Source organism: Mus pahari, chromosome 9, assembly GCF_900095145.1.
Source record: "Mus pahari chromosome 9, PAHARI_EIJ_v1.1, whole genome shotgun sequence".
NCBI lineage: Eukaryota > Metazoa > Chordata > Mammalia > Rodentia > Muridae > Mus > Mus pahari.
This window is the reverse complement of record NC_034598.1, coordinates 35,239,044-35,251,551: the sequence shown is the minus strand read 5'-3', so window position 1 is coordinate 35,251,551 and position 12,508 is coordinate 35,239,044. Positions and strand designations below refer to the sequence as shown.

Here is a 12,508-nt window from a genome sequence, read left to right as displayed (position 1 = left end):
TAACCACATACATACACAACCCCCCCACAGCCCTAACCACATACACACACAGCACCCCCCCAGCCCTAGCCATACACACAGTCCCCCAAACAGCCTCAGCCCCCCACAGCCACATATGCAGCCCCTCTGCAACGCCCCTCCACATCCTCCCATATACATATATACACAGCCACATATACACAGCTACATATACACAACCATACACACAGAGCCCCATACACACAGCCATACACACATACACACTTACACACATACACAGCCACACGCACGCACACTAAACAGCTGGAAAACAGCCACATGGCGGTAGCCCGCAGACCCACTCACCCGCCCGTAGACACACTCACCGGGTGATATAGGCCTGCTTGAGCTGGGAGAAGGCGTGTAAGGGATTGGGCTGGACACAGTGCGAGGTCTCAATCCTTGTGCAGACATCTCATTAAAATACCTGAAAGGAGAGAGGAGGAAGTGGTTCACACACCCACCCACGCTCACGTGGGCCTTAGAAGAAACCCTAGGCGCGAAGCTCTCAAAGCACAACCCAAGGTCAAAATTCGGGAAGCTGGAGAGGCCGTACCCAGGGGACATCTCTAGTATACAGACAACTCCTGAGTCACACTGCTCCAGTCTCACAAGCGTCACCATCCCCAGAGGCTTGTCAAAGCCATGCAACACATAAACATCAGAAGGGACCTGCCCTGGAGTCCTGCCAGTGACCTCAGAAGCACACAGACATATATCTATCTGAATGGTTACTTGAAACTCAAAACCAACAGGCTCACTGATACTTAACACACTGAAGGTCAAAAAACGCCCCTGGGTCAAGTGCCACGGTTTTCACAAGGTAGGCTCTGCTTAACAGATGGTCACAGGTTAGAATTTAACACAAGACACCAGTGCTGGGCACCCGGGACGGGTCATGCCCGGCCACTCTGTGCTGAGTCTAGCTCACATCAGGCCCGAAGGTGCTGACGTGTGATTACGGGGACCGTCGGCTTTCACTCTGCGAACCAAGCACACAGTGCTGATACAGGGGGATTTCTGCTTGACAGACTTCCTGACAAACCATCCTCCCTGGTCCTAAAGCTAGCCAGGCATGGACTTTGACCACAGAGCACCATCAGCCCTGGGGTTTATTCACAGGAGGGACTAACCCAGCCCCTTCCAAGCAGGGCGCCTGACTGTGTCTCCTTCCCTTCTTTAGGACAGCCCACCGCTGGAACAGAAGGTGGGACGTTTCCTTCTATTATACATACAGGCAGGCTGTTTAAGATCGCCCCTTGCAGTCTTGAGTGTCTGCTATTTTCTTTCCCCTAGATCTATTTCATTGGATCAATTCTGGGGTGCAGAGTGCCACTTAACCAGGTACTTAGCAACTCCATGGTACCTCGAATAATTTACAAAAGTGAGTAAAAGCAGGGCTGGGGGTGTAGCTCAGTTGGGGAAGAGTTTTCGCAGCAGCATGCATGAAGCTGTGCCTCTAGCACTCTGGTGGCACTGGCCTCTAATCCCAGCAATCTGGGGCGGAAGCAGGAGGATCAAAATTCAAGGTTAGTTCAGGGCCACAGGAGATCCTCCCACCCCCCCCCCCGAAAAAAAAAACAAAACAAAAAAACAAACAAACACAACAACAGCAACAAACCCAACAGAAATAAAGCAAACTCGCAGTGAACGGCAGCTCTGGAAGAAGTGGCCATCTATCTGGAAGCCACATTTTCTAAGAATGGCCCCACTGAAGCCCAGCCCCAGCAGCTCTGTACTCCAGCCCGGGTCTCCCCCGAGTCCTAACGTAGTTAGTAAAATACCTAGTGAACTGCTTTGTGTTTGGGCTGACGTTTTCAGTCAAACAGTTTTACTGAGAATGGGAAACTGTCAAGAACAGACGTAGAAGCAGGGATTACAATTTCAAAATACAGTCTTTTGAGGAAAAAGAAAAAAAAAACCTTTTCAAGTGAGGGAGCAGAGAAATTTTAAAGAGGAAAACGTGTCATTCTTCTGTAACTTCTAAAGTCCCATTTATAGCTTGCCATTATTTTAAAAATTCGGTTTTCTTGAAAGCATCCAGAGAAGTGGGGAGATTTGCAGTCCTCTGGATCTATGATTTCTCTGATCTATTTCTTTAGTGGACAGAGGCAGAGGGCTATGTGGCTAGTCACATTTTATCCTCAACATACAGCACTCCGCACAGAACAGACCCCATGTGGATGTTTGAATATGCTTGGCCCAGGGAGAGGCACTATTAGGTGTGGCCTTTTTGGAGGAAGCATGCCACCATAAGGGTGCGCTTTGAGACCCTCGTCCCAGCTTCCTGGAAGCCAGTCGTCTAAATGACTCAGGAACAGGAGGTAGAAATCTTAAGCTTCTCCAGGCCCACGTCTACCTGGATGCTGCCATGCTCCCACCTTGATGATAATGGACTGAACCTCTGAACCTGTGAGCCAGCCCCAATTAAATGTTATCCTTTGTAAGAGTTGCCTTGGTCATGGTGTTCACTGCAGTAAAACCCTAAGGCATCTCAGCTGGTACCCTAGGTCTCACACAGTGGGTACCTAGGTATCTTAGGAGGCTCTGACTCCCTTTGAGTGAGATATGGCCCACACCTGCTCAGAAATGGTCTATGTCAGAGGAAGGCTAATTCCTTAGCTGGTGTTCAAAAAGCTCTTTGTTGTATTTGGATTTGTTAGTTATCTTAATGAGGTCTTCATTACCAAGTGCTGAGGAGGAGACAAGAGGGGAAGATCTGACAGAGGTACCCATGCAGAGAGCAGTTGCTCTGGTTACTGGCATGATGCTCATTCCAGCATAGAAGACAGAGAAGTGCAGCAAGCTAAAGACTCAGAAAACACATTTAGTAATAGCAATGCGCAAAGTTTCCCAGAGCCAGAGGAAGAAAATGGTCTCATGGGTAGAAGAGGCAAGATAGAAGAACCCTATACATCTTATGGTGAAGACACCAAATACACAGAGCAGCAAAAGAACACTGAGGCTTGCATAAGAGAAGCAAGACACAGACAGAGGAAACCCCTAAGCAAACAGCGTCTATTCAAGAGAAACTCTTAAAAGCCAGAGGGACATCCAGCAATGTATCCCAAGCTCTGAAAACCATTAGCTTGGCAATTCAGATTATTATACCAACAGGACGACTACTCTTCATAGCTGAAGGAGAGAGTTTTCCTTACCAACACAGACTAAAGGAATTCATAATCGCTAAGCCGGCAGATACAGATGATACCTGAAGGAATTGTACATAGCAAAGAGAAAGACAAAAGACACTCATGAGGCCGAGGGTGAAGAGCGATCTATGTACTAGAACGAGCAAGGGAACAAACAGGATCTGTGAAATGCTAAGTGTTAAACAGCCCAGAAGTGGCGGGAAGGTATAGACACCTTCCAGCTGAATTCTGAAGGTTAAAGATTGCAACTGTCAAAACAAAAGACAGGCAAGGAAGGAATAAGCTGATTAAACAGCAGGAGCCTTCTGGTTGCTGCCTACAAGAAACACATCTCACTGGCAAAGCCAAATAGAGCCTGGGATGAGAGGGAGGAAAAGACAGTATGGACTAACAGAAGGTCCGTCCTGCTGTTTAGTCACCTGACACTGCACTTCAGTCTGAGAGTAGTTGATGACAATGTGCCCAGTTTCATCAATAAACACCACAGCATATAAAACACAGACTTAAAGCAACGGGAGACCCCCGTCTCCATCCTCACCAAGAGACAGACCACCCAGACTAGAACTCACAAAAATATATCAGAGTTAGATAACACAGACCAAATGGTCTAAAGGAACATCCAAGATGATCCCATTCAAACGGTGCAGGACACATATTCTCAGCCATGTATGGACTTTCTCCAAAACGGACCGACACCATCTGAGGACCGCAGAAAGCCGGAACAGAGAAAGCTTAACTATTTCTTCTAACATTCTACAGCTGGCCAGGTTGGAATGAAGCTGAAGATCAGCAGTGAGATCACAAAATACAAAAAGCCATGGGGAATAAACAGCACACCACTGGAAGATAAAACAGGCCATGGAAGAAGTCAGCAGGGAAATTTAACATTCCTAGAGTTTAATGAAAACAGAAACAAAGTATCAAAACCTAAGGGATGTAATCAGAGTGTTCCTAAGATATAAGTACATAGCTACAAATGCTCACATAGATAAACAGACAGATAGACAGAGGAAAGATAGATCCTAAATCAGTAACCTAATGGTGCACACATCAAGGGTTTAGAAAAAAGGAAACATGTCAAATCCAAAAATCAACAGATAGAAATACTAAGATCAGGACAGGGTTGTAATGAAATGGAAATAATCATCAATACTAATTAATAATAATAATAAGAAGAAGAAGAAGCAGCAGCAGCAGCAATGAGAAAGCTGGCTCTTTGAAAAGTTAACTTTGGCATAACCTTAGCCAAACTAACCTAGAGACAGAGACCAATCAGATTCAAAGGATCATCACAGCATAGTGTGAAAATCTATATTCTAAAAAATTGGAACAATCTACAAGAAATGGATACATCTTTTGAAACACACACATAACTCATCAAAATTAAAGTGAGAAGATAGAAGCAACTTAGAACTGAGAGTCCATTACAAGCAATGAATTTGACTTAGTAATACAAACTCTATACACACACACACACACACACACACACACACACACACACACACACACACCACAGATCATCTAGGCCCAGAGGGACTCACTGCTGAGTTCTGTCAGACCTCCAAAGAGAGGTGACACCAAACTTCTTCAAACTCCAGCATGAAATAGGAGGAAGAACACGGCCACATTCATTTAACACAGCCACCATTCCCCATACCAAGCCAGATAGGGACCCCACAACAACAGGCAATTAGAGGACCATCTCTCGGCTAGACGTGGATACAGAAATTCTCACTAAAAGAACTTGCAATTGGAATCAACCAAACATAAAAAAACAGCGTTTGCCCTGAGCTAGTCAGTTTCATTCTAGGGATGCAAGGATGGTTTGAGACACTACGTATTGGCAGACTCTGGTGTCTGCACTTTCACAGATGCAGAGGGAATTTAACGGGGTCCAGCATCCTCTCATGATAAAAGCCCTGAAGGAACTGTGGAAGAGTATACCTCAGCATAATAAACGGCATATACCGCAAACTGAAGGGGAAAGTCTCAAAGCATCGGCCCCCACAGCAGGAATGTGACAGCGATACCCATCTTCTCCACACTTACTCAGTATGTCTGGCAAGTCTTTGCCAGGAGCAAGCAGACATAAGAAATACAATGGTTACAAGTAAGAAAGATACGGAGTGACTCTTCTTTGCACACATGGCTCATTACATTAGAAAGAATCCTGAAGACTCTCAGGTAAGTATTGAGGTGCAAACTCAACATCTAAACCATCAGATTTTCTAAATACCAACACTGACCTCGGCAAGAAATAAATCATGGAGTAAATTCTATTATTCTTTTAAAAAATAAAGCCAGAGATAAAACTAACTTAGGAAGTAAAAGACCTTAACAATGATAAACTTAAAACGCCAAGGCAGGGGAAAATTGAAAAAGACCTTGAGATGGAAAAAGCTCCCATCAGCATGGATAACCAGCATGCCTAGAACCATTGCAGTCCCTATCACAGTTCCGAGGGCAAGCTTCACAGACATGGGGGGGGGGGGGGGCAGAAATCCTAAAATGGACACCGAGACACAAACAACTCCAGACAGCCAAAGCAATCTTGAACAGAAAGATCAGGGTTCAGAGCGTCCCGGTATCTGATTTAAGCTATGCTCCAGAGCCACGGTAATAAAAACAGCATGGCACATCCACAAAATAGGGGATGAGGAATTAATCCATACAGCTCCCCGACTGTTGGAGAAAAGCACGAGGAGAATGGATGGCCGCAGGCAGAATGGAAAACTGTGCAGGGATCATCTCAAAAGGGATCGAAGACTCTGATGCGAGGCCCGCAAGCTTGAGGCTGCCAGGGGCAAAGGCTTTCTGAAGATAATTCCAATAGCTTGGGAAATTATACCAAAACCTGACAGATGGCACTGTATGAAACCAAGAAGCACAGGAAATAGTAAATGCTGAAAACCAGTGGTCCCCAACCTTCCTAACACTGTGACCATTAATACAGCTCATGTTGTGGTGATCCCCCCAACCATAAAATTATTTTGTTGCTTCTTCGTAACTATAATCTTGCTATTACGAATCGTAATGTGAACCTTATTATGAATCTGATATGCAGGGGGTCTGATGTGTGAGCCCAATGGGTGGTCACGACCCACAGGTTGAGAACCACCACTAAAGCGGACGCCCACAGAATGGCAGAAAATCTTTGTGGGCTACAGATTGGACAGGTGGTTTTAATAAGATGCAGAATACATAAAGCCCATATATAAATGTAGCCTCATAGCTTTAGCCAGGGCATGGAGAAGTCAGAGCAGAAATGTGTGGCCTGGCTTCCTTCCTTGAGGCCATGGGTCTTGAAAGCTCATAGGAATCCAAACAGAGGTGGTTGTAGGCTTTTTAAAAAGTCAGTACTAAATACCAAACAAGTCCATCAATAAATAGGCAAACAAGATGATCGGCAAACAGGACGGACATGGGGCACAAGCACTTGGGATGCAGAGGTAGGTGGCTCTCTGTGAGTTCCATGACAGGCAGGGCAGCAAAGTGAGCACTTACTCTAAAACAACTTAAAGAAAAGAAAGTTAAAGTGTTAACAGTTAATAAACTTAAAACCTTCAACATCCTTAAGTATCGGGGAAATGCCAGTCAAAACCGTACTGAGTGTCTCCCCCTGGTCTGAATGGCAGTTATTAGGGAGACAAGGAGCAAACGGGGGGTGGGGGGGTGGATAAAAAGAAGCCTCTCACGCTGCTGTGGAAAGAGAACCAGCGTGGCCGCCATCGACATCAGTATGGAGGTTTCTAGAAAAAAACAAAACTGGAAAGGTCGTATGACTCAGATATGGCAAGTCTCAGTTGTAAGACACCAGAGGGCTTTAAGCCACATAATTACAGACGACTGTACAACTATGTTGTTAAGGGTCTCCTCTAAACAGCCGAGCTGTGGGTTGTGCATGGAGGTCCGTCTACAAGGGAACTGTGGCGTGTGTGTGCAACGGAGCTTATGCAGTTGAAAACAAGACAGGAACGATGCTACTTGCTGGAAACCAAAGCAAGCAAACTGAGCCAGACTCAGAGACATGTATCACATCTCTCGCTTGTGGATTCTAGATTTTTTTTTTTTTTTTTTGCAGATATGTAAAGCCTTTTACACATGCACACACAGCATGAAATCAGAAGGGAGGCTGAGGGATGGAAAGATGCTCAATCAGGTGGAAGAAAGGGGAGAAACGAAGGGATGCAGGTGAGCATGGTCGGTCACTTCAGAGGGATGGTCTATGAAACCCAGGACTATGTCAGGAAAAATAAAACCACCCCCCCACCCCCACCCACACAGAACGCCCCAGCCATCGCTCTGTAATTCCGACAGCCTGGTGTCTGACTAGGATTGTGAAGAGAAGAGTTATTTCCAAAGAAAATCGATGCATACAAGCTAAATAGTGACTCAGTGGGGTTTAAAACAAAGAATCAGAGTAGGAGGGGCAGCTGGAAAGAAGGAGGGGGGTTGTTTGAGACAGTTGACAGTCATGGATAAGAAAATGACCAAAATTCAATATATTCGCATGTTTGAAGTTATCAAGGAATTTATTTGTCAAAGCTTGGGAGGTTTACTGACAAATGAGGTAACAAAAAAAAAGGTGGGGAGAAATCACTGACATGTTTGCAATTCAACTAAAGCAGACTTGGAGAACATCTTGCTAAATGTGCCTGTGATATCTGCATCCAAGTATGCGAGCTTATTTATTCCCTTTACTAGAAACAGGGGCGGCAGCAAATATATTTCTCTAGTATTTCTGCTTACATTCCTTTAAACATCCGTGTTAAAAATTTAAAAGCAAAACAAATGCCAGCTCTTCAATCTTGCGCATACCCTACCGTGGGCATGTGTTCTAACTTGATGATGATCTCCACCATGGTCCAAGTGACAGTTAAGCTTTCCCCTTCTGGAACATATAAGTTTTAACTTATGTGTGTGACTGTCCCGCCTGCAAGGATGCCTGTATACCACATACACACCGGCTGCTTGGCCGGAAGCAAAAAGAGGGCACTGCGCCCCCCCCCCCCCCCGGGGACTGGAGTCATAGAGATGGTGTCTGTGGGGGTTGGGGGCAGGGCTCGGTACCAACCTCTCATCATCCATCTCCAGGCTGGACTCGCTCTCCGAGAGCTGGCGACACAGCGCTTCCCTCCTCTCCATCTCCCTCTGGAGCTTCCGCTGCAGCCGCAGGTTCTCTTCCCTCATGTGCCGCTCCTCCTCCAAGTACTGGGCCATCTTCTCTGAATCTGGAAAGCCAGAGCTTGCCGTTAAAACCGTGTTCCAAGCAATCATTACCCTCACACTGGGGTGGCCTTGCCCTACCGCGTGAGACCGGGGTTTAAAATTTAGCCCAAGTATCAAGGTTTACAGTCAAGTTACATTAACTACATTTAGTAAATAGTCCAAGGGCCTGCTGGGAGAGTGTGTCCACCCTAGTCCCCCTCGTTCATAGGCCAGGAGCTCCAGGCGCACACATGACAAAGCCGGAGCTGAGTTTCATTGACTGTCTTGTCAAGACTTCCTTCTCCGCTGAGGGGCTGGGAGAGAGGGAGCCCGGGTAGGGAGATAGAATGGCCCACTGGTTTCCCTCTAGGCTGCCTGGCCAATCTAAACAGGCCATCATGGTGGGTTGGGGAGAGCTTGCCACCCTCATTAGCACATGCTCAGTGGCTCAGTGGAACAACTCTCAGAAGTATTGTGCCAGCTTCAGCTACAGGTAATGTTCTTGTAAAATAGAACTTTATACAGTGAACAAAACCGCTTTCCTACTACTGAGTGTATGTAAGCCGTGTGTGTGTGTGTGTGTGTGTGTGTGTGTGTGTGTGTGTGTTTGTACAACCTCTGGGAACGGCTTCACTCATATGGGTTCTGGGGATCAAACTCAGGTCCTCAGGCTTAGTGGCAAGCCTCTTTACTCACTGAGCCATCCTGCCTGCCCAGTGATTTCTGATGACCATGACACTAGTGTACAACACCCAGGGAGGCAAGATGACTTCCGTTCCTTCAAGCTGAGACGACAGCAGCTAGGAAAGGAAGACCTTCCTCCTGTAGTCTTAGCCACTGAACCGTCTCTTCAGCCTGAACTCTGTTTCAGAAATTAAAATGCTCAGATTAGTAGACCCCACTACGTAGATTCCATACTACATCTCTCAGCTGTTTTGAACGTGGTCTGGAGACCCCGTTGCCTAATCCACATGCAGTCTTTTTAACTGAAGTGATTGGGGGGGGGGGTACTTACAAAGCTTGATTTAAAAATCTACAGCTTAAAATAAGTCTCCCCAAGTATGCTTGTGACCACGATTTCTAACTGAGCTCATTAGGAAGCACTGGGTGGCCCTGGGCGTAATGACTGCTGCTCAGAGTGAGATGGTGAATACAGAGCAAAAGTTCCCAGAGCTTAAGATTCCCAAGGCTCTGAGAACAGAAATTTAAAAGGAAGCATTGTATTTTCAGAGGAAACTGCCATTCAGGCTGGACATGGGAAATGTGTCTATAGTCCCAGCACCTGGGAGTGGGTTAAGGTGTGTGTGTGTGTGTGTGTGTGTGTGTGTGTGTGTGTGTGTGTGTGACACAAAAATACAAGGAGAGGGTAAGTTGTTAGCATTTGGGGACTCAGCAGAGGAACAGCTGAGACAGTCAGTAACTTCGAGATAACAATGTCACACCAGGTAGAACTGCAGGGCTTCCTGTCAATACATCAATTTAACTCAGATCCCCCAGCAGGGCCCCAGTGCATCCCCAGTGTCAGGACCCAAGTGTAAGACCCAAGTCCTCCCTTGGGCGCCCTCTGCTGGTACACTGTGACCTTCCTCTCTCACACAGCTCTCTGGACCTCAGAGATTATCATCAACCTTACATTCGGCTACCTCCTGAAATGTAATCAAAGGGGCCATCCGGTGAGGGTGGCACCAAACCAGCTTCAGAGTGACGCGCTCTCACAAGCAGGCTGTTCCCTGTCCCCTTCCCAGGTACAGATCACGTGGGGACTGAGACCCAAGGCAGAGCGAAAGGCTCAACTCAAACTGAGAACTCTCGAGAAGTTCCAGTCAGGGCTGAAGGCTGAGGGGTTAACAGCCACAGCTACGCCCGAGGAGGACCAGGCCACCCGATACACAGAGTTGGAGACCCAGGGCAGACAGGATGAAACATTAACACAGCCTCCTAAGCCAGAGTCCTCTGAGGGGTTGAATGACCCTTTCACAGGGTCGCTGAAGACCGTCAGAAAACAGGTACTTACATTAAGATCCCTAACGGCAGCAAAATTATAGTTATGAAGTAGCAACAAAAAGAATTCATTGGTTGAGGGGGGTGGTCATCACAGCATGAGGAAGTGTATTAAAGGGTCGCAGCGTCAGGAAGGTCGAGTACCACTGCTTTAAGCCTTATTAAAACTAGCTGACCAACGCTGACAGCTTCTTTGAGCCAGGCTTTTCTGTCCTGAGCGGGGTGAGGGTGGAGGTATCACACTAGCATTCACAGATGTCTTCAGGGAGATCTGCAGGCCTCTCAAAGACCATGCAGTGAGCGCCAAGGGATGAGGAGAAAGCGTCCTGCCCTTGCCTCAGAGCCTCCCAGCCAAGCACAAATGAGGAAGGACAAAGAGGAGCTGACAGGCCTGGGAAGAGGTGAAAGCTAAGCTGCCTACCCAGCCCAAAACAAACTGGCATTCCAAATGTTCTCATCTAGCTCGCCTGGTTTCATCGCGCATCTAGAGGCGGTCATCTGAGACATGCCTCAGGATTACTTGGATTAAAATAAATAAATAAATAAAAGAGGACCATTTCAGAGGACTACAGTCTAGTACTCAAAGGACTGAGAGAGCCACCCAGGGCTGGTGGCTACAGGGGTGCCTACAGACTCAACCTAACAAAGACAAAAGGGCTTTTGCAGGTGTGATTATGCCAGGGATGCAGGTGTGTCGAGATAATCCTGGATTATCAGGGTGTGTATAAAACACAAGGGTGAGTTAGAGTGCAGAGAGGGAGAGCAGGGCAGAGGCACGGATGGAGCCCCATGCTGCACACAAGATGTTCCTCCGACCAGGGTCAATTTGCACAACTGGGTTTATGATTGTTACAGTAAAAATAAGAACACGCCATAATTTTGAAGGCCTCCAGGCTGCTGCTGCTGCTGCTGCTGCTGCTGCTGCTGCTGCTGCTGCTGCTGCTGCTGCTGCTACTACTACTACTACTGAACGCACCTTCAGGGGAGACAGAAGGCAGAGGCCTGAGACCACCAGTATACGTCTACTGAGTGGGCTGGCCCGCTCAAGATCTGCCTGAGGAGGCATTTGTGCATAGGGAGACCCATGTACAAGCATAGCACAGTATCTGGGGCACATCATCAGACAAAAAGGGTCCTTCAGGTACGGGACACACCTACCACACCAAGCCTGCCAGACTGATCTGGATTCCCCACAACCTACTCGGTGAGAGAAGACACTCTTACCCCCCCCCCCAAGTTGTTCTCTGACCAACTTGTGAGCACCAAGCCGCGTGCACACGAGGTAAACGAATAAATGTAGTAAGAATGTTTTGAAAAGGGATCCTTTGAACAGCAGACCATTTCACGTATGGAATAGTCTATCCGACTATCGGCCTTTCCGGAGGTCCCAAGGCAGCTGTGTAGAAAAGCCTGGAGAACAACCAACCGCAAGACAAGCTGTTTCTAACAGCGTTTTCCAAGAGAAAGACACAGAGAGGGCCATGCTCACTGTGTGGCTCCCGGTATGAAGCAACTCTGTAAGCGTGCGCACATCGGCGAGTACGGGAGGCGCGCCTGCGCAGACGGCTCACCCCGAAGTAACGGAGAAAGGGAAGATCTTCCCTGGACAGGATTACCTCAGAGGAAGAAACGTCTGCAGCCAAAACATCAGAAGTACAGCAGACCCCTAAAAAATGCAGAGAAACCTAGACAGGCTCAGAAACCCAGAACCTTGATTTCTACAACACCCTGGCCTTTCCCAAAATACCAAGTATGAATTTCAAAAGCGTCTGTTCGGCAAATACCATGTGCAAATTTCATCGAAGATTAACGTCGTCGGCAATCAGGAAGGCAAGCAGCCTTCACGGCTCTCTCCCTTCATAGTGCAGTGAAGGGCTCCTGTGTAGACTCATTAGCATCCTACAGATAAACATCATCACAGAGGTCACCCAGCCTGATGACGGGCTTTAATTGTCACTTTGATACAGTGTAGAACTGTAACAGGCAAAAAATGAAAATATCCTAAAGAAACGCCTTTGTCTTTTATCCTCTACCAGACTACTGAAGCAGTGGGCACTGTCAAAGCTGTGACTTCCCCCGGAATCCCAGACTGGGAGAAGGGAAGGACAGAGGGAACCTGCCTCCCTGGA

At 47.2% G+C, this 12,508-nt stretch overlaps 1 protein-coding gene across 1 annotated transcript in view; it reads right to left on the bottom strand.

Annotated features, from left to right (window-relative positions):
• Positions 1-12,508, bottom strand: part of Ccdc6 (coiled-coil domain containing 6) — a 94,651-nt gene that overhangs the window by 10,772 nt on the left and 71,371 nt on the right. Inside the window, exons 6-7 of the mRNA XM_021205144.2 lie at positions 8,245-8,401; positions 345-445 (exon numbers count right to left, since the gene is read on the bottom strand). Coding sequence (XP_021060803.1) covers positions 345-445; positions 8,245-8,401 — 258 coding nt within the window. The remainder of the gene's footprint in view (positions 1-344; positions 446-8,244; positions 8,402-12,508) is intronic.